The 21,790-nt window shown below is 48.4% G+C and overlaps 7 protein-coding genes across 7 annotated transcripts; 1 reads left to right on the forward strand and 6 right to left on the reverse strand.

Annotated features, from left to right (window-relative positions):
• Positions 1-841: 841 nt before the first annotated feature.
• On the reverse strand, positions 842-1,835 carry RhiXN_10510 (pectate lyase; the record flags this gene model as incomplete). Its single annotated transcript, XM_043330326.1, has 6 exons — positions 842-854; positions 914-1,193; positions 1,248-1,389; positions 1,431-1,437; positions 1,507-1,606; positions 1,661-1,835. 6 exons carry the CDS (start codon positions 1,833-1,835, stop codon positions 842-844), a joined length of 717 nt encoding a protein of 238 aa, XP_043184423.1.
• Positions 1,836-2,813: 978 nt separating this feature from the next.
• On the forward strand, positions 2,814-3,805 carry RhiXN_10511 (pectate lyase; the record flags this gene model as incomplete). The annotated part of the gene is made up of 5 exons (XM_043330327.1): positions 2,814-2,988; positions 3,043-3,142; positions 3,212-3,399; positions 3,454-3,733; positions 3,793-3,805. 5 exons carry the CDS (start codon positions 2,814-2,816, stop codon positions 3,803-3,805), a joined length of 756 nt encoding a protein of 251 aa, XP_043184424.1.
• A 544-nt stretch (positions 3,806-4,349) lies between these two features.
• Positions 4,350-10,803, reverse strand: RhiXN_10512 (Fungal specific transcription factor domain; the record flags this gene model as incomplete). Its single annotated transcript, XM_043330328.1, has 17 exons — positions 4,350-4,559; positions 4,610-4,741; positions 4,794-5,300; positions 5,356-5,633; positions 5,693-6,029; positions 6,087-6,272; positions 6,327-6,345; positions 6,398-6,465; positions 7,032-7,202; positions 7,255-7,380; positions 7,436-7,930; positions 7,981-8,234; positions 8,296-8,467; positions 8,543-8,792; positions 9,323-9,647; positions 10,135-10,308; positions 10,356-10,803. 17 exons carry the CDS (start codon positions 10,801-10,803, stop codon positions 4,350-4,352), a joined length of 4,152 nt encoding a protein of 1,383 aa, XP_043184425.1.
• Positions 10,804-10,841: 38 nt separating this feature from the next.
• On the reverse strand, positions 10,842-11,687 carry RhiXN_10513 (ARID domain-containing protein; the record flags this gene model as incomplete). The annotated part of the gene is made up of 1 exon (XM_043330329.1): positions 10,842-11,687. One exon carries the CDS (start codon positions 11,685-11,687, stop codon positions 10,842-10,844), a length of 846 nt encoding a protein of 281 aa, XP_043184426.1.
• Positions 11,688-11,747: 60 nt separating this feature from the next.
• On the reverse strand, positions 11,748-13,261 carry RhiXN_10514 (ARID/BRIGHT DNA binding domain; the record flags this gene model as incomplete). Its single annotated transcript, XM_043330330.1, has 5 exons — positions 11,748-11,845; positions 11,897-12,000; positions 12,053-12,633; positions 12,686-12,811; positions 12,863-13,261. 5 exons carry the CDS (start codon positions 13,259-13,261, stop codon positions 11,748-11,750), a joined length of 1,308 nt encoding a protein of 435 aa, XP_043184427.1.
• Positions 13,262-13,768: 507 nt separating this feature from the next.
• On the reverse strand, positions 13,769-14,992 carry RhiXN_10515 (uncharacterized protein; the record flags this gene model as incomplete). Its single annotated transcript, XM_043330331.1, has 2 exons — positions 13,769-14,262; positions 14,323-14,992. 2 exons carry the CDS (start codon positions 14,990-14,992, stop codon positions 13,769-13,771), a joined length of 1,164 nt encoding a protein of 387 aa, XP_043184428.1.
• A 1,082-nt stretch (positions 14,993-16,074) lies between these two features.
• On the reverse strand, positions 16,075-18,177 carry RhiXN_10516 (cytochrome P450 family protein; the record flags this gene model as incomplete). The annotated part of the gene is made up of 10 exons (XM_043330332.1): positions 16,075-16,143; positions 16,199-16,298; positions 16,370-16,801; positions 16,862-16,902; positions 16,953-17,117; positions 17,201-17,319; positions 17,373-17,558; positions 17,619-17,723; positions 17,899-18,055; positions 18,115-18,177. The coding sequence occupies 10 exons, from the start codon at positions 18,175-18,177 to the stop codon at positions 16,075-16,077; spliced, it is 1,437 nt and encodes a 478-aa protein (XP_043184429.1).
• Positions 18,178-21,790: the final 3,613 nt, after the last annotated feature.

The raw sequence follows: 21,790 nt of genomic DNA on the forward strand, positions 1-21,790 counted from the left end.
GCATATTGTTAATCGTGCTACGACACGGCGTTTTTATACCGCGTCTTTTCCCTTCCATACCACGCAATGCGAGCCCGCTGTGCTCGCAGCTGGTTTGTCCTTATATTCTTTTCCTTTTCTGTGATTCCCGCCTACCCACTCCAATACTACTCACATTCGACCGACCTGGTTTGGCCGCCCACCCAGCTCTCTCGGTGTCGCGGCGCCCGTGCTACCCCAGTTCTGCGTACCGCCTCACTTGTCCCCATCCCTCTTCGCCCTCCGGTCGCGATCGTCTGTGTCTTCCTTATTTCTATTAGTCACGCTTATTTCCTAATCAGTGCCCCGGCCGAGGCCAAGTATGGGCTACGATTGACAGCTAAGTATAATATTATAAGTCATTCATTATATGTAGTTTCCAAAATACGATAAAACATACAAGCGGGTTAAAATCAAGATTAAATTTGACTCCCAAGAGAGGGAAATATACCCACCACTCGATTCAGCAAAACATGTTTTTTTGGGCCTTAGATTTTTACGGATAATCTGGGCAGATGATGGAATATAATACAAGTCTGACTGGCGGTACACTTTAAACTGAACCCAAATGCCTACTCGTTGTGGAGATAATGTCGCCATATGTTGACGATTCTCACAAGGAATTGGAGATATTGCAATATTTGTTAAGATGTTTGCGCCGCTGGTACATAGTATATACGCGGTCGATCGTGTACTACTTCTGACTGCTTGCTCCCAGATGTATCAAGCAAAGGTAGAAGACGTTATAGATTATTAAGTAGATAGGACAATACATATGTAGTAGCTCAGCATTAGAGATAGTTAGCCGAGAGCTCTGAAGAGATTAGAACTTGCAGCTGCAGGGCAATCATTGGCGAGTGAGCGCACGCGAGATCGAGAAAGATTGTATGCTTACCTGGCGTTCGCTGTATTCTTGGTCAGCGTCGTGGGCTCGTCGCCCTTGTTGTTGCCTTGGAACGTGTCGCACACCGATGTCAGGCTGGTGTACGAGTTCGTCTTGGTGTCGATCGTCGCCACGTCTCCGAAGTTCGAGTTCACGCCGGCGAGCAGCTTGCCGTTGCGAGCGATTATGTTGCTGATCTGCACCTCGCGCTTGACCTGAGTGCTGCAGTTACCGCATGAGCGGTAGAGCTTGCCGAAGTCCTGAACGCAGTACGAGTCGATCTTGACGAGACCTAAGCGGCAAAGATGAGGCGGACTCAATTGCAGAGCCAATGGGAGCAACTCACCTCCGCCGTTGTGCTGGACAACCTTGTCGGACGCGCTCTTGGCGCCTCCGCCGGTGATGGTGGTCGTGCCGGAGCTCTGTCTGATGGTAATGGCATCCTCGCATACGTCCTCGAACCAGACGTTGCGGATGGTGCAAGGGCCCTGGCAGTGTACTCCCTCGTTCTGGTCGGCGCGCCGATCACAGCGTTACTGCAGGGTATATGCATGAATACGTGACCATAGGGCCAGCTTGAATGCAACAGTAACGCCAAAACTTACGCAAGAGTGGCACCAGACTCGAGGATGAAGACGGCGTCCTTGGTACCGCCTTCCTTCTGACCGCCGCATGTGACGCCTCGGCCATAACGTAGGTTCTTGCCTGCGGGTCAATGCATATAAGTACAGGCATGCGCAGATATCTTCCGAGACTTACCGTCAAAGCTTTCGCCAGCCTTGATGGTACGAGCTTCAGATAGCTTGACGTTGGTAGATGCGGATGGATTAGGGAACGAGCAGCTGGCCGCACGCTTCTCCGAAGGAATGGCGAGCGCAGTCTGAGCAAGCACACCGGCGACGACAGCGAGGGTAGCGAACGATAGCTGAACCATATTATCAGAGATAGTCGTGAGTTGAGAAGGGGATAATTGTACTGTAGCTGAATCTGAATGTCAAAGTACCAAATCCAGTGCTTTGCTTTTATGCCCCTTGGATTCTGTATCTTCGCCCCCATAGTTATCATGTTGGCTGTTACATCTCTCGCCGACGCGGTACACGTGGCTTGGTATTCGTCAATGTTTTCATTCTTCACGGACGACAACGGGGAGTAGAGTCTATTTGCTTAGTTCTGTAGCCGTGGTCTGTGTATCTTCTTCCACCAATTTGTCTTGCCAAGCACATTTTCACGTGTCATTCTTTTGATATACACTAGTAGCTCCAGAGCGACATTAAATGATCCCGGCCCGGACAGGGACCTGTAAAGGTACAGTACAGGCCAGCAATAAATAATCAATAAAAACAACCTTATCTATTTGACAATACATTGAAATTCATATACCCAACCGAGCGTGGATAAACCGCCAAGCCTCAGCAACTCATCGAACGTTTAGTCTTTTTAGCCTCATATAGCATACGACAAATGTAGATGATGCTTACAAACCCACTGGGGTTCAGTCACGGGGTGTAAGCCATGAAAAGTACTAGTAAATAAAAGGTTAGCAGTGTGGCCAGGTAAGAAGAGAACCCAGCGACAGACAACCAACGAATTTGGACACGTCATGGCGAAGTGATCCGGAATGAAATTGGAGCGACAAATGGACTTGTCCAAGTGACTCTAGTGGTAGTCGAGACCATTTGACATGCACCAGCAGAGTAAGAGATTGCAGGGATAGAATACTATACGTGGCTCCTTCAGTTGTTCGAAAGTGGGTCAGCTGCGCTGGTTGACAGTAGCAACTCGAGTTCAACAGTGTTTAAATACAGAGGGGTGCACCAAGCATTCAGCATCAGCCCTTAGCTTTCCTCGCTCATCCGATATCGCCCTCATACTGCCATAGCTCTATCGTCAACTCACGACTATCTCTGATAATATGGTTCAGCTATCGTTCGCTACCCTCGCTGTCGTCGCCGGTGTGCTTGCTCAGACTGCGCTCGCCATTCCTTCGGAGAAGCGTGCGGCCAGCTGCTCGTTCCCTAATCCATCCGCATCTACCAACGTCAAGCTATCTGAAGCTCGTACCATCAAGGCTGGCGAAAGCTTTGACGGTAAGTCTCGGAAGATATCTGCGCATGCCTGTACTTATATGCATTGACCCGCAGGCAAGAACCTACGTTATGGCCGAGGCGTCACATGCGGCGGTCAGAAGGAAGGCGGTACCAAGGACGCCGTCTTCATCCTCGAGTCTGGTGCCACTCTTGCGTAAGTTTTGGCGTTACTGTTGCATTCAAGCTGGCCCTATGGTCACGTATTCATGCATATACCCTGCAGTAACGCTGTGATCGGCGCCGACCAGAACGAGGGAGTACACTGCCAGGGCCCTTGCACCATCCGCAACGTCTGGTTCGAGGACGTATGCGAGGATGCCATTACCATCAGACAGAGCTCCGGCACGACCACCATCACCGGCGGAGGCGCCAAGAGCGCGTCCGACAAGGTTGTCCAGCACAACGGCGGAGGTGAGTTGCTCCCATTGGCTCTGCAATTGAGTCCGCCTCATCTTTGCCGCTTAGGTCTCGTCAAGATCGACTCGTACTGCGTTCAGGACTTCGGCAAGCTCTACCGCTCATGCGGTAACTGCAGCACTCAGGTCAAGCGCGAGGTGCAGATCAGCAACATAATCGCTCGCAACGGCAAGCTGCTCGCCGGCGTGAACTCGAACTTCGGAGACGTGGCGACGATCGACACCAAGACGAACTCGTACACCAGCCTGACATCGGTGTGCGACACGTTCCAAGGCAACAACAAGGGCGACGAGCCCACGACGCTGACCAAGAATACAGCGAACGCCAGGTAAGCATACAATCTTTCTCGATCTCGCGTGCGCTCACTCGCCAATGATTGCCCTGCAGCTGCAAGTTCTAATCTCTTCAGAGCTCTCGGCTAACTATCTCTAATGCTGAGCTACTACATATGTATTGTCCTATCTACTTAATAATCTATAACGTCTTCTACCTTTGCTTGATACATCTGGGAGCAAGCAGTCAGAAGTAGTACACGATCGACCGCATACATACGCACATACCAATAAATTGAGACCACCTTTGCCTAGCACTAGCTTTTCACAATTTTTGTGCAATACAATGCCTCGAGAAATATTAAAGATATGGTTCTAGTCTTTAATCTAAATGTATGTACTAGTGTGTCTCTTATGGACTTCACCTGACACATTGAGGTTGATGAACACATCCAACATGCCTCTATAATCAAACTCGAATCGATAGTATTTTCAACTCATGGGTGCTGTGTGACCGGTATGTCCATTTTTGTTATTTAGAGAACCGAGAAGTTACATATTCCACTCTAGAGGAAGCAATCGCATTACAGGAGATTGTACAATATTAGTATACGGCTCAAAATGATATCTTCTAAGCAACATAAACATAAATACTTTTGTCTCTATCGACAGTTATATTGGAATTGGAAGTGCTATTTGTCTTGAAGTGATGTAATCGCTCCACTTGAACGGCCGACCGTTGGCTGCTGCACCGTGCCACAGGTGATCTAAGACTGGCACCATATCACTGCCCGGCAGTAGCCAGCACTCATTGTCGAACGAATCCAAGAGTCTTTCTCTCACCAATGCTCTTTGCGTTTCGTTGCGCGTACACGCTCCAGCCTATACCAGAGGCAATTAGCAATAGATCCGAACGACACGATAAGACTTACTATGAGATATTGGAACATAAAATGGACGTTAACTTTTGGAGGCTCCTGCCTTTTGACTGTTTTAAACAGCTGAAATATTTGTCGTACCGCCGACTGAACTCGAATGTCGTTAGATGAAATCCCACAGACTGCCTTGAATAGGGTGAGCTCAACCCAATTGTAATACTATCGACAAGCCACCTACCATATACAAGTAAATCAATAATGCTTGGCGCCAACTCTCCACAACTGCTAGTCTTGCTATGTTCCTCCAAGACTCTGTCTGGTCCACAAGGGTCAGTCGTACTTTGTAGGACTGTAAGCGATGCTCGATCATTTGCCAGTCGGGGGCCACATAGCTTTTTGTACAGCGGTCGTTCATCAAGGCGATGCAAATCTGAAACTCAAGCGGACAACCATGAACCCATTCGATGGGGTGGATTTCTGCTTCAGGACTCAGGGTGGCGGTCTCGTAGTCTACCACTTGGGGTAGTCCATACGCCATAGAACAGAGTACATCCATAAGAGCAAAATGACCGAGCTCAAATCGGGTCGAGGTGATTACTTTGGACATGCAAACCGCAGGAGGCCCACTTGGGTCGGGCCATAGTCCAGGGTCTGAGTACACGATTTCCAGGAACGTGGGGGCCGCGTTGCGAAGTAGCCTGTAGGCATTGTACCCGTTTGATACCCTCATTTTCAGGAAGGCAACCTAATCACAGGAATATATAAATGCTGGATCAATGAAAGAGACTACACTATCGTACCTCCAGGAAACCATTAAGTAGATACTGAATTTCTTGTTGGTTTAGACGCCCAGCCTTTACTGCATGAAGATGATTCTCGAATCTGTGGACGGATTCCTTGAACGTTATGCGGTTGTTGCTAGAATTCCCATTAAGCATAGATTCGACCATCTTGGCAGCCAAAACGACAGCACATCGAGTAATACTCGATGCCTGTATGCGATTAACAATCACACTCCGAAGTAATGTTGCATGATGGTCCCTAGGTTTGAAGTAGACCGAGTCAAAGACTCGTTCGACTGACTCAATAAGCCCGAGTTACTTACAGCAAGTGTTAGAATAAAAATGAAGGACTTACACAGATTTAGGACATAATTAATTGAATGTCTCTCGCCTAGGGACAGGGGTGATAACCTCTGTGCAGTTTGAGCGCCAACCAGAAAGTTCAGTCTATATAAATTAGATAGGTGCGATGGTTCGGCATTGGTTTCTTCGGGGTCGGCCGGCGAATCAAATAATGGCGAGGACAATGCATTCCAAGGGGAATTGTTTACAGTCACCAGGGACGAGTGGATAGGAGTTGAATCAGATGAGGCTTCTGTTGAAGGGCTGCATCCAGCAGGTTCGTAAAAGGGAGCTTCATAATATCCACCAAATGGGGTATTCTGAGGTCGCAAGGCGAAGCTGACCGCTAGCTGGTTGCACTCTCGTCAGATCCAATACCAGAAGGATGCGGGTTGGGCATAACCTACTTGATCGCTATCCCCAATACTACTACCTTCATTCTTATTGACGCTGGCAAGTGGCCGAGAGTGTCCTTCCATATACCCATGATGACTGGTTGCTGAGTTCGATTTGGCAGCTTTTCGTTGCTGAATATGATCGTATCCTAGACAATCGTAACCACCCTCAACGCACTTTTGGCATGTTGGACGGCCCTTCAGAAAATAAAGCGTAAGCTTCAATGCTTCTAATAATACTGGTGTTCTTACCTGGTCACATTTTTTACGCCTAAGGCAAAGTCATTTATCAATGTTTACAACAAGCGCCGAGCGTATCTTACCGACGTTTACAAGTCAGGCAACTCGTTCCAGCCGGGCCGGGAAGACGCTTCGGTTTCGTTGACGAAGCCTGTTCAATCATATATCAAATCAAAATACCAAAAGGTCGACCAGTTATTTGAGATTATCACGCCCGGTGGGTAATTTGCAGTTGGGAAACTTGCAACCACTCCTCCAAGTCGTCGCGCGCTCTAAGTACGTAGTACATGGGAATTCATATGATAGCATATTTGATGATGTAATCTATAGCTCGGCGCCGACGCCGCGCAAGCGCCGTATTCCACGTCTGCAATACACGCAACCCTATCCTCCGCCGGCCGAGATGATTCATCACCGGAGGTTGGAAGTATAGCTGGTTGGCTGATTTCAATATACAGATGCGGTGAACGTACGGGAATCCCCACTGGAAGTATGGTAGAACTGTGGTGCTAACGTCACGAGCAATCGTGAAATAACAACGATTAGATACTACAGTACAGGGAAACACAACGAACCAGCGTACGAAACTCAATAATTTAATGTTCTATGTCCCAAGCATACCGTATATATCCCCAAACGAGGAAAAAGACCCCGAAACGGACCTCCGAACAAAAGACTTTATCCTTCGACTGTAAGCGTCGCACTCCTTGAACGGACGTAATCATCCCAAGTGACTGGCCGGCCGTCACGGGCAGCTCCACGCCACAAGTGATCAAACACAGGAACAAAGTCAGCTCCCGTGAGGATCCACGAATTTGCCTCTCGGTACGCATATATTCGGCTCCTAAGCATGGCACGGTGATTTTCCGCTCGAGCAGCTACGCTGGCCTACAATATTACATGAGTGACATAAAGACGAAAAAAGACTAGGTAGACATACAATGAAGCACGGTGCAAAAAGATGTATCCCTAATGGGTTTGTACTTTGAACTGTGCTAGATAATAGGAAAATCTGTCGAACAGCAGCCTCGACACGCGGATCTGCCGAGTCAGCGTTGCACATACCCTGCCGAAAAACCGCTATATTGAGTTGTTGATAGTACTCAAAAGCGCAAACTCACCATATACAAATAAATATAGATGGCCTGCCTCCAGGATTCTTGTACCGCGAGCCTCGCAACAGTCTTGCATGAATCTTTATCCGGATATGTAGACTTTGAGTCCCATTGCTTCAAATGCATTTCAATCTCGTGCTGGTCACGAAGAACAAGAGGACGATTATGTGAGGCATTGATCTTGGCAAGCAAAACGATAAACGGCAAAGGACAACCGTACACCCATTCCAAGTAGCTCTTGTGCACGTTCATCGGCTGGCAAGTTGTATCGTATTGAAGGATAGAAGGGGTACCAAAAGCGAGCGCACAGATAATATCCCAGAGTATGAATTTGGATAACTCATATCTGGGAACGGAGATCGCATAGGCAAGGGATACAGTGGAGCCGTGTGACCAAACGAGAGGAAAGTTGGCGGCAAGCTGATACCATAGCGGCGTGGTGTTCCTGAAGATTGAATAGCCTGCCGCACTATTAGATACCATACACGCGTAAAGGCACAGCTATTTCGCCCGAATCAGCATGCGAACGAATGAAATGCAATTGAACGAACATCCAGGGCTCCACTGAGGCGCGTTGTGGGGTCAGAGTTCACGACCAAGGGCGAGTTTGAAACGATCTGTTGATGAAAACGGCGAATTATATCGAGATAGTTTTTTCGACCCAAACCATCCAGCAGCATCTGTGTAATCTGGGCACCAAGGTACATGCACCATCTCAGTAAATCGGAGCGGTACGCACGTCGGGCGACTGCAGCGTCTGCTTGAATCCGACCCGGCATAAAAATTCTATACCCGAGTCTCGACACTCGAATTACTCTGAGGTTAAACAGCCGTGTTCGATCAAACCTTAGTATATTTGGACTCACTTTGGGACAGAACCAATTCGACGACCTTGTTTATATGCTCAGATTCCAGGCGTAATATTCGTGGAATGCTTTCGGAATGCTGCCGTTCACAAGAGCCGGTGGGCGTTACGGCCGCCGTCACCAGTTCCGACCTTCTACGTTCTGGAGGTTTGACAGGATGGGCTATCAATGCCTGTATTTAGAGGGAAATAATATAATAATAAAACGTCAATCTCGTTGAGTTTGGCTAGAACGTGCTGATGCGAACCTGAGGGTGATTGACAGGTGTTAATGGGGCCGGAGATGATTTGGCGCTTGGTGGAAGTCCTTGGGCGTCGGAGGATGGCAATAGCATCGGTTGATACGAAAATAGTGGGGTCTCCGCCAATCTCTTTGTCCTGGAAGTGAGGGAGTTGTGGAGCGACTCAAGCGAGTCCAAGTAGGCATATCCTAAACACTTGAACTTGCCCTGCTTGCACCGTTGGCACACTGGCCTTGTTTCGTCGCATTTCTTTCGTCTAAGGGAAAACAATAAATTAGAATGACTGGTAAATATTTTACCACAACCGCAACCTACCGTTGTTTGCAAGTAAGACACCCCCGAGGTGATCGAGTTGGAATATGAGCAGACATACCAAGCACCCAGAAGATATCGAAAATATGCAGCAAACTTAAACACAGATACACACACAAACTGACGAGAATAGCGATTTAGGCAAGGTCTAGAATGTGCTCATAGGAGATCAGTTGTTGGAGGAGTGGTCGGTAAAAGGACCAACAAGGTACGGCTTATTAGACGTGGTTGTCCAGGGTAGCCTCGGCAACTAGTCGAGTCCGAACCAACGACGTCAACAGGATGGGTGACAACCAAGGAATACCAATAACATATAGACTAGTTTGCTGATCCCATCAGGAATTATGACTAAGTTTATGACTATCGCATATTTATACGATCACACGACGTTACGATATTGGCCGAATGTCACAAACTTCCCGACTGGGATTTGCTTAGAGTGAAAGGATCCCACGAGAAGCCAAGCGAACGTACGTAGACGGTCGTTGTGGAGGAATCATGAAGGGTTCTTCTCGTTTATCCTCCACAGTTACCCTGAGCACTGCCACGCAGATCGTTGCAAGGGCGACATACATCAAGCCAGCCGAAAGGAGTGCCGAAATATATAAAATAGTTTGCAGTTTGCTCCCGCCCCGTAACGAAATGGAAAGTCTAAGTTGATAGCTATAGCGTTTGTGGGCTGAATTCAATTGTTTAATTTTGATACTCCACGTATATGTGCGTATGGGTAGTGGATGGCGTTTGACGGCAAAGTTGCCCAAATAAGCAATATTCAAACTGTTGCTTTTTCCAAACTTCCCTATGGACTCTCGCCGAGTTAGCTCGGTCATCGCCGGGCGATCAGCGCGAACTGTATTCAGTCTGTGGCCTTGTCACGAGCTTTGATTCATGAGTCAAGTGCCACAAGTTAGCCTATACAGTAGGCGGGTACAGCCTAAACAACGTTACAATAGACTGTAAGCGACAGGTGGTAGGCGTAAAACGGTACCCCGCTGAGGCTTTTCTATATACCATGCTCCTTGTCCGTTCGTCGCGCGCTTACGAACTAATGCTGAGTTAACCTTGTGTCGTTTTCCTTCCCAAGTTTGTCTACAGCACACACACGCGCGCGATGCGTCAACTCTCATGACATAAACATACAACACTAGACCACCAAAACAGCAAGAGAAGAAAAATAAATGGCAAGGGAGAAAAAGAACAAAAAAAAAAAAGAGATGGAACTACTATAGAGACAGATAATACTGCGTTTTATCCACGCCTCGAGAAAATCTAAGCGCCCACCTCACCGACCCGGGTCAACATCTCCAGATCCTCAAACAAGACATTATCCAAGCCCTCGATGCTCATCATCATCAACGCATCGTCGGACCCAATACCCGACAACCAGCCGCTCCCTTTGGCACCTTCGAGCTTCCCTCCTCTCACAGGCCAGCCAACTTGAACTTCCTCCTCGAGATCGTCTATGATTCTCAGAGCCTCCACGACCCTGCGAACAAGGCATACAAACGGAGACCGCTGCGCCCACGGCGTGTTCGTCTTTTCCGAGGAAGGATCGTACTGGCCATACGGCACATCATGCGCAGCACGGACGATCCCAGCGCACGGTGGTTCGTCCGAATGTCGGCGCGCGTAGAAGGAGACAGCGAGCATGCCAGAGCGTACAGCCCGAGCGAAACTCTCTCGGCGTACGCCATCCACGATTCGAACCGAATGAGGAGGAACATGTCATTCTGTTCGGAGGGCAGCATCTTGGTCAGGGCCATGAATACCGCTTTCAAGAGCGGCGGGGAGACAGTGCGCTGGAATACTGCCCGATTGGCGTCGGCATGTGCGATCCTGGAGAGCGCGTCGAGTGCTATTTCGGTCGAGAGGGAGAATCGTCGGTTGGGCAAGAGGTGTTGATATAGTTGGACCGGAGGTCGTGTGTCGGTTGGGTCCAAGAGGAAGGAAGCCATTAGTTCGAATAGTTTCTGGGGTGTGGGGCTGGATGGGTTTAGTCGTAGGTGCAACCCGAGGTTGGCGATAATGTGTATACGTCTTTTCGTACTCGGAGGAGCTGAGAAAGATTGAGAGGGGACGCAACAGGCGAAATGGAGATATCGACCCCGCTATCCCATGCGAACAGCCCATCAGTTTGGGTTTCCTTGCCTTCTCGGAACCCAATAATATTCGCCAGGACGTCTACAACTCTTGACCCGTCCCTCGCCATGAACTGACAATTATCCGGCCCGATCGAAAAGTTACGGAGCAGGCGGACAATCGTGATGATCACATCCGAGCGCACCAGACCGGGCGGAGCGACATCTCCATAATTCGAAGTCAAGTCGGGCTCAATGTCGTCGGCCAGCAAGTCATCTTCACGCTTCACACTCATGTCGCTCCCAACCGCACCCCCGTCCCACCCTCGTCCCCGAGCTCTCAAACCAACACCTGCCTCGGCCGCGATCCTGACGAGTTCGCGGTGGGTTCGGATGGGGACCTCTTCGTCTTGCTCATCCCATAATTCTGCTCCCCCGTCCTCTTGCTTGACGGGCGCATCGTCTTCGTGCTTAATACGGTTCTGGACCACTTCTCGTTCGGATCCCAGCGGACCGCCCAACCACCCATCTCCCTCTAGCGCTGCGCTCTCCAAGAGCTCAACGAGAACATCCAATAGATCTTCGCATCGTATGAGGGGGAAGCTTTGTTGTACATGGGAGGAGAGTGTGGAGAGTATTCCAAGTGCATAGCCGAGTGAACGGGGGGTGCGAGCTCGGAGGGAGAGGGTTATGGATGTGATATCGACAGTACCTAATCGAATAACATTATGAATTGAAGCAAAATGAGAGGAAAGGGACATACCAAGCTCGGCTCTCTCTTATATTCTTTTCCATGCTCCCCTGAGCACCAATGCCAGCCATCATCCCATCCAAAGCACGTCCACCCATGTCTCAACGTCCAGCCGTAGGGGAACATATTCGATTTTAGTGCGACGAGTGGCAGCAGCAGGTGCCGGATCTAGTGTACGAGGTCAGCCAGTTGAACTATTAAATAAGAAAAGAAATATACCTCCGACTTTAAGCTTGGCCCTTTTCTCGTCCTCGTCCGGTTCGCTCTTCCTCTTCCCGCCCAACTCGACAGGGACAGGCGCAGGTGGGGGCATCGTGCTCCCGCTTGGTCCTCCAACACCATGACCGACCCCGACTCCAACTCCAACACCCAGACCCGGATTTGGACCATTCGAAGCAGGATTTTGCATAGCGTGCATCTGAGCGGGCGTAAGTGGCGGCTGTGTTGTTTTGTTGCTGGTGCATTTGCGCCGGAGTCATCTGCATCGCTCCGAGCCCAGTCAAGTTGTTCTGCATGACCCCGCCAGCGAGGTTGTTCTGCATGACGCCTCCGATCGTAGGGTTCTGCATGCCCCCAAGCGCCGCGGGATTTTGCATGCCCCCTAGTGCGGCCGCTGGATTCTGCATTCCTCCAAGCGCCGCGGCGGGGTTTTGCATCCCGTTCAATGCGGGGTTTGCCATACTGGCCACACCCAGGCCAGCAGCGCCCAGTGCAGGGTTCTGCATTGCCCCGAGCGCAGGGTTGCCCATGTTGTTCTGCATGGAGTTTTGCATGCCTCCGAGAGCCGAGTTTTGCATGGCCCCGAGAGCAGGGTTGACCATACCGGGGTTCTGCATGCCAGTGACACCCATGCCCTGTTGTTGTTGCTGGTGTAGCTGAGCGGGCGTTAAATTCTGTTGCTGTTGCTGTTGTTGCTGTTGAGCGAGCATCTGGGCTTGCTTTGCTTGTGCAGTACGCTACCAAACCAAGTTAACAACCGAAAAAAGACAATAAGACATGGGGACATACCTTCATATGCTCCTCGAGTGGCGCGAGCACAAGAAAGTAGAGCTGAGGGAGCTGCCCTGGGACTTGGGGCGACTGCTGGAATCCGATATGATTCGCAACAGCATCCCACTGGCCTCCAGCTTGGATCTACAACATCGATAAGCTCAAGTGGACGATCAAAAAAAATAGTAGACGTACTCGCTGCATGCCACCCGCACCCGTGACTGCACTCCAGAGCTTGAACAAGTCGATGTCCCCGGTGCGTCCAGGGACTGCCCCGGGCAGCCGCAGGGCACCGAGTCTGTTGTCGGACGCAGGCTGGACGTTCTTGAGTGGACCGGTGTCGGGGCTATAGGCGGGGTTGGGCTGGCCGCTGACAAACGGAGGCAGTGCAATGCCGCGCTGCGCCAGGACCTGAGTAAGCATGGCGAGAAACTGTGCGCGTTGCTTGTCGCCCGGTACATTGGGTGGTACGGGGGGAGCCATTCCGTTACGCATCGCTTGTTGTTGCTGTCCGCTCGCAGAAGTCGCACGTAGTCGTCCCGCAGCAGTGAGCAGCGACATTTGCTTCGCCAGATCATTGTTCATGTTGTTCATGTTGTTTCATGTTGTTTAATCCGCCCGAGGACATTCCGGTTTGCCCAAACATCTCTTCGCTCATCGTGGCAATGGGAGGGCGACGTCGGCGCTTGTCCCTGCAAACCACAGGTCATGTGACTCCTATGCAACCTGCTAGCCGCCACCCGCTGAGATCTGCGCGACGAGCATGGGTTTATGCGTACAGTTCGTAGAATTCAAGAGAGGATGCACTGATCTATGCGCGAGAAACTGCTCCTAGAAGCTCGGCGCTCATGCAAATTGTGCCTTATATACAGTTTGTCGCTTCGGCGCAATTTCGCACATAGGCACAGATCTCCCGAGCGTGTGCCAAACCAGGGCCCTACTCGGGGCGTAAAATGACGGCACCAACACCATCGATACTTAAATAATAGTACACATCCAGACCATTCAGCCAGGGAACATCCGCAAGGCCATGTCTATAAAAGTCAACCTGGGTTCAACAGCCTATCATACATCTCCCCTTTCACAAAAACCGCTGCTCCCCTAATACCACACAGTTCCCCTTTCTGCAAACCTCGGCAAATCCCTATAATCCGTTCGGTCCTTTGCAACACTCCACAACCACCCATCCAATTCAGGCAGCGTCATGTTCTTCCCCCATTCTTCCTCGCCTTGTCTCGCGACCCTCACTATCTCTTCGCATGCATCTACAGCGGCCGCACGAAGGATGTATGCGTTTCGTGCGTCGAGCAGTGGGCTTTTACGAGTTGGAGAACCTCGTTTGGCTTCGCTTGGTATGGCAGCCTCGTAGAGTTTAGTAATTTTGTCTGGATTGTTTGCGTCCGGGAATGCTTCTTTCAAGGGGGCAGGTCCGCTAGAAAGATCTAGGATTCCGAGATGGACAAGCATAGAGGGCAAGACGTTATCCGAAAAGACGGGCAAATTACTTGTATCCGGGACAACTATCCCACTCGTTCCTTGGAACCGAAGGGTAATAGCATGCACAAGGAATAAAGCCTTTTTGAACAAATACACCGCTGCAACAAAAATCCCAACCCCATAAATACCAACCAACCAAATAAAAAACAAACACTCACGCTGTCCATCCACAACACCCATATCCCTAAACCCCGGAATCGCCTTGACCAGCCTCTCAACAAGCACCTCCGCGCTTCCCTTGGCAACTTCCAGTCCCTCAACCACAAACGCGCCCAAATCGCTATATCCACCCTTGACGAGCACCTCTCCAGCCTCTTTCAACGTCCTCGTGATCAACCCTACGAGCTCACTCAGTTGTCCTCCTCGCTCCGCAACGACTAGACCAGGTATCGTCTCGTGCGCCCGTTCTTCATGAATCGACACATTCAACAGCTGCGCAATCTGCCCGTCTGACAATTCGGTCCATCCTCGGGCGGACATGAGCGAATCCGAAGAGTCAATGTACATCCCCATAACGAGCAGTCGAATATTATCATACGCCCCTCGACCAGTGGCTTTGTGCAAGGCTTCTCGGTACCCAGACGCAAAATTCAACAAGGCAAGAGTGGCAAGAAAGTTGAGCTCGGATTTGAGAGATGGGAAGGAGAGTGGGAAGGAGATTCCATGGATGGATGCGAGTCGGGAAAACGTATCGACTAGAGCTGGGGCACGCAACAGTGCTTCGATTTGGTTGGGGGGTATCGATATGCCTGATGCGGTGCGGAGAGCGCGACATGATTCGCGGACCGAAGAGATGTACGATCCTGATGGTGGGAGAGGTGCGGACATTGCAAAAAGGTATAGTAGTTTGTACGTGTAGTCTAACTAGAGTTTATGTATTATGGCCAAAATCGAGGCGAGTCAGGCCAAGACCGAACGATTCAAGTGGACTATACACGCAAACTAATGGTCGCATGATGGATGATTCATCTTTGCCCGTGACTGCCATTGGATGGTCACGTGTCCGCGTTTGGTCACTTTTAAACTTCCTCTCTCAGCTGTCATTGAGTCCGGTTTACCTGACTGCAACTACAGCAGGTATTTGCCTGTTTGATACCCTGGTATAGCCTTATAATAAGGAAGAGCGCTCATCTGATTATGCTTGTATGCGCAAAGTCTGGATTCAATGCGCATTTTCGTATCACCAACATCTATAATCTTGGACCCGAAACAAACCACGAATTAACATACGGAACAGGAAATCAACCTATGAACGACAAAGTCCTGCTTGCCTGGATATAGATAAGAACCGTGTACTCAACAAAATTCGAGGATTACCCTGGAGCGCTTCCGGACTCGAAGAATTATATGGGGTTGTTCGGGCGGGAGGCAAGAAGCGATCACTAATGGTTTGGAGGCTCAAGTGAGATACAACGCCCTCATCAATCACACACGTACTAGTATGATGCTCAGCAGAAACGATGATGGTTACAACAAAATCACCCTCATCCAGAATTTAATAAAATAATGGGTTATTGCAAGAAACCTGCGTCACAATAAGCGTCTGACCTGTGCTCAGTACCACATTTGCATGTTCAAAGCAAATTTCGATTGTTAATTTATGTTCGGTCTATCAATCGATTTATTAAGATATAGAGATGCCGCTTGGCCCACTCTCTAGCATACTTCAAATTGTTTCTGGTGTTACGAAAAGTGGAAAAATAAATGAGACGTTATGAGTTTCACCTGAAATCGATCTTGTGTTTACTTGGCCTTATTCACAACTGTACGGTTCAGGACGGGATCCGGAAGCTCGCCGACAACCTCCGTAAATACCGCAGAAAGACTAGAATTTGGCTTGCAGTAAATTAATCTACCCTAGGTATATCTATTACAGGGTACAGGCTTTGGACCTCTTGATAGTGACTGAATCAAACCCTTGGCTTGATCGAAACCTCACAATCCGTTACGTTCCTTACGAACCCTTCATCTACCACGAGCTGAAAGATATCACTTCAATGGCGTTCATAATCTCCGGAAAGCTAACATAAGTACCTTGGTGGCAGGAGTGGCTAAGTCAATATCGTATCGACGGAAAAATGCTGAAGCGATTAGCAGGAGATTCATGTTTGCTAGGTTACGGCCAACGCAGCCACTTTACGTGCAAGCCCAGAATAACATGAGTCAGTAAAACGCTAAGTATATGCGTCAAGCTAGCTTGCTCACCGAGGACCAGTCGAAAATGCCACAAAATACTTGTTCAACGATGCAGATTCATCTTCTAGCCAGCGTTCCGGCCTGTATGCCTCGGCATCAGATCCCCACACACTGGATCTGTTGGTGCAGTAGGAGGATATACTAATGACACTTCCCGCGTTGAACGTCTGGCCAGCAATCGTCAGATTCTTCCCTTCCGGCACAACCCGCGGAAGTCCAGCGCCCACTGTTGAGTAGAGACGCAGAGTCTCCTTTACACACGCATTAAGGTAAGGCAAATTCTTGACCTGTTCAAATCTAGGGATGGCGTGGCCTGATTGATCTTCATCGAGATCATCCTGATCTACAACCGAGTCCATATCAATCAAGTCGAGCTCCTGTTGAAGCTTCCTCTTGATCTCAGAGTTCGAGGCAATATAGTAAGACATAGCAGCTAGGGAGCTAAAAGTGAATTGGGTTAGATCGGGTTAAGCTCGGAAAATAGGTGTTAGAGATGCTCACTTGGCCGTCGTATCGCTCCCGGCGCCAAGAGTCACGAGGGCCTCGGAGTCGATTTCCTCTCTCGTCAATGGGACCCATCGACATTTTTTACCTCGAACAATTTATCTAGCAAGTCCACGCCACGCTCTTTATCTGATTGTCCTTCTCTCTCGATCCTGGAAACTCGCGCGTTGACCGCGGCCTTGACCGTCTTGAGAAAGTTACGGCGAACGATTAGGTCAGGAATATGCCAAGGAGTACCGTAGAGAAGCATTTTCTGAACCCATGGGGGATATGAGCCCAGAGCCATTGCACCCTTCCCGCCGGCTGCTAAAAATGAATTGGGGACATCCCTTCAACGTTCTTCTTTGAGGTGAGCGATAAAAAGGCGGGGGTCGAATCTTTCTGTCCTTCTACCATCCCAAAAGGCAATCCCAGAGCCAAGTCGCTAATTATATCGAACGTTAGATAGGCGAACTCTGTCAAGCGGATGGTTTAATCGCGTGTCAGTCGGTGGTTAAGAGTAGCATACGTAGGGAGCTATTGATGACTGCTCGGCCATCTTTGGCAACCCAGTTGAATCCTGAATTGCCCATAAAGGCCTGCTTGCATCGCATGTCTAATTGAGCACAGAGCCTTCGAATGTGTACCCGTACGCGAGGCTCAAAGGCCACGATATTCTGGGGACTGAATATATTTGCAATACGCTTGCGCTTCACTGATGGCGATGCGAGTCCGTTAGGTAGCCAACTAGCATACTAGATTGAATGTGACATACTGGTATGGATGGCCTTCTCTCGCGAATTGAAAATATCCTCTTTGCCATTGTGAAAAGCGTCATAAAACTCGGCTTGAGTGTACCACTCGAATGTCCATACACAACCTGTTGACTTAGAAGTCAGGGTCCTAATGGATATGTTAAAATAATGGATTTGTTACTACCTCTAGGGCATCGGCATCGGCGATGCTGATATGGTTGGGACCAACTCTCACGAATTTTCCTGTTGTTATGAGGCATTATCTTCCGCGTATTTCTCCTGCTAGCAAGGGTTCCTCACCATACTTGTTATGGAGCTCGAGAAGATTCTGGTAGTGTCTGCCGGAAGTAGCACTATTCGCTAACCACGAGCCAGTGAAGGATGCGAGCCATGGACCAGAAAATCTGCGTCGGTAGTTGTGGGGATCGAGCAAGTAGGGAACAACATAGTATGTGATCTGCCATGGTTCTTTAGGTTAACCTCAATCGATTTGCTGAATGCACTTTGAATACATACCAGCAGGACTCCCGCAGCAGCGCAGCAGTGAGCACCTGAGATTTGGGTGGTCTCGATAAACATGATTATTCGTGAGCTGCGAAACCAATTCGACAAGGCCTTTTATACACCAGCGAGTGATTGGGCGAGCCGCAACAAATTCGGGGCGGCGACGCTGGCTACAACCCATGATTATAGGTTGTACGAGAAGACCCATGCACCCATTGTCTCCCGAACCCGCGTGAGAATTGTCGAGAATACTATGACACCCGTGTAGCGACACCAAATGAATAAATATGGAAGGTTGTGAATTATACCCGCGCAAGATCCAGCGGTTAGAGAACAACACATCAAATCGAGTTTGCCAAAAGAAGCCCAGCGCGTGAAGCACAGTTAGGGCCAATCAAATGAATTTACCGACCCAGGAGTCTCGTGACTTCCTATTAGTTTTATTTTTCCACAAATAGTATCAAAACAAACCTTGTGACCCCTGGCTTTCGTTCTATACGACTGCGGAATCTGCTACTGCTACAGCATTGTCAAGTTGAACAGTTCAGGGACTATTTCTCAATGACTTAATCGATATTTGAGCAACATTACGCTCGTACTTCTACATCGGGCAGAAACATGCGTCTCTTTACTTGCTTGGAAACAGAAAGCAGTTGAACTTGGGATGAATCCTTGATCACATTCACCGGCAGCTATGGCCCCATGAGAAGCCAAAGAATGAAAGCATATTCAAAATAATTCCAAGAATGGTTGACAAAGAGCACAAAAAGTTTGATTTAATGGCTTATTCTAGTGCAAGTTGTCCGCCTGCGTATAGTGCGCGTAATGGTGGTGAGTGATAATAAAGGAAGATTGATATCTCCGTGCGTGGTGTGTACAAATATATGGCAGATTAGGAAGGGAGTGGTATGGGAATGGGTGTCACCGGGGTTGTATTTAGCAACACCAACAAGGGCCCCGGGAGACTGGGCACCAAGACACAAGGGAGGCTTGCAGGCCAGGTAGCCAACCCTGTCTAACTATAGAGGAGTGGCAAGTGAGACCTCTACAGGGCCCCAAAAATCTTGGGAGCGCTCCAGGACTTGCTATTGTTGGCAAGCATTCTGGAGCCTTTGGTATGGCGCTCAGAAGGGCTTGTGGGGTGCTCCCAAGTGCTTGCCAAGCAGTCCAGATTCACCAGATCCTAACAAGGAGGTTCCCAGAACCGGAGCAGTCCAGAGTGCTCCTGGGTTTTTGGGGGCCCTGTAGAGACACAAGAGAAACACTGTGCAAGACTCTGGTGATGGCAAAAGCTATACTTTGTATCTCTGATAGTTGTAACCCAAGAAATTGGACGCCCCAAGTACTCCTGTAATACAAACTTGGCTTGAGTATTTTGTAATGAACCAAAGATTGATCCAAGTTGAACTTTTCTTGTTTACTGATTGCTGAATGAATGCACTGCCCAACAGAGTTGTGTTGGGCCTGGAAAGCTGTGTGCTACATGGAATTGGCTCTAGGTTCTCTGGTACTGCCACAGGATTGGCTAACAAGACATCCTCAAATGATTACACACCCCAAGGCGCCAACTACATGGCACCTCTCCCTTGTAATTTGTACAACCACTATAGTATGAACTCCCCAAGTTACCAATTCAGCCACCACACTGTTCTGTTTTGCAAAACCTGCAAGAACAAGTCAGGATTTACTTGGTTGAACCCAATGACAATTCTGATGACACGCCCTCACCTTTTTTCAGGGGGCAAATATGTAACAAGTGCTGGAGTTTTTCTATAGGCAGGCCATCTACTTCCATATCTACAAACCTTGAGGACCAATTTGGAAGCACATTGCCCAGTCCTGGCTTGGTCAAATGGGAAGCAGGTTCTTACTGGAGGATTCTACTGAAAGGATTGGTTACAAGCGCACCTGGTGTAAGCTATTTGCAATTATGAAATGCGGTGTAGTAGACTGGCTACTGGTAGGGCACTTGCAACTCATCAAGCCAATTGGGACCACCACTCAAAGAGGATTGGCTGGCTCAAAATTTGAGCTCTGTTCAGAAAGAGGATATCCAAGGAAAATATACGGCCTCTATTCAGCCCTTTTCTGCATATGAAGGTCCATGTTCTGCACCCTCTTTTGCTATTGATGGGCTACTCACGTTGATATTGCTTTGATAGGTTTCAACAATAATAGCTTTGCATCACTTGGCAAGTTTCAGCATACTCAAATACCAACACTTATTCCACCTATGGATGAACTAGGCAAAGCAGTCCAATTCATAGTTATCCAACATATGAATTTAGTCTCCTGGTCTGACCAAAGCAACTAACTTTTGTTTCAGACAACCAATTTGTATCTCAGCTTGCTCTCCTCAAGCCCAAGAATACCAGATTCTATCTGGATGCTAATTGCACAGCAACTCAGTTGCAGAACTCATGTTACAACCTCATAACCAATACCACTGGATTTGCCTGATTTTTCTGATATTTTTAGTATTTTTTCCGGACTCAATATCTATTGTTTTCTAATCACGTGATCTTGGCGCTTATTATGCCAAGATGCTGTGCCAAGATGCTGTGCCAAGGGTGCTTAGGAGGAATCCACGCTTCTGCGCAGCTGCGGCACTCTTCTTACTTCCATTATGTACTTCTTTTCTCACACGCACAGACCATGTAGATAGCACCCCTTTGCATATATATACAGCAGGAAAAATTGCTTGGAGATGTTAAGAGTTGTGTAAGTACAGGAGTAAGAAAGAATTACTATATACAAAATGTATATGGGAATAACTAAGAACTAGTATTAAGAATCAGAATATATGCACAGAATATATGCACAATATAGGCTAGGTTATCAGGAATAACAACTCCTAACAAATAGTCTAGCAACTATGAAGTGCAGGTGGTTGGTTATGTATAGTACCTTAGACTAATGTTACTTAAGCCTAAGTGACTAAGGGTATGTATACTTAAGGTCTCTAGGATAGTACCTTAAGTAAGAGGGTTACCTGACTAATGTACAGGATTTATAGGATTTGCCTAATAAGTATAGGACTTATATATGCTTAAGTAAGACTTAAGACTTATGGGGTTTACCTAAAATATATCTAGGATTTATGAGATATTGTAGGTAAAGATATCTACAATATAGGGGGTATGGTGGATTGAAACACTATCACTCAATCACAACAATCCTTACAGTATTGTCGCACTATACTCAATGTTGAACTCAACAACTGTGACAGTCAAGGGGCACAGGGTCGCAGTAAGTACACTAATAGGTTACCCTGTGTCTGTTGGGACTGGCCTATGGTCTTAGTGCGCCGAATAACCTCCTATGCTATTTACAGTGAGTCAATCACTAAAGTAAATGCGCAGATAAGCTGTTAAAGGCTTGTGTGTATATGTCAATATATAAGAGTGGATAAATGGATGCATTAGAAGCGTCTTCACAGGGTCCTTTTATACCCTGAGAAGGCGCACAAACAAGTATATACATGATTGATACCAAGAGGGGGTACAGGAGGTACAGGTGTGTTACAACCTCCTTACATATACCACCAGAATTGGACGAATTTTCTATTATTTTTAGTTTTTTACGGACTTGATATCTCATGTTTTTCGATCACGTGATCTCGGCGCTTATTATGCCAAGATGCCGCGCCGAGATGCCGTGCCAAGGGCGCTTAGGAGAAATCCACGCT

This window comes from Rhizoctonia solani, chromosome 11, assembly GCF_016906535.1.
Source record: "Rhizoctonia solani chromosome 11, complete sequence".
Taxonomy (NCBI): Eukaryota; Fungi; Basidiomycota; class Agaricomycetes; order Cantharellales; family Ceratobasidiaceae; genus Rhizoctonia; species Rhizoctonia solani.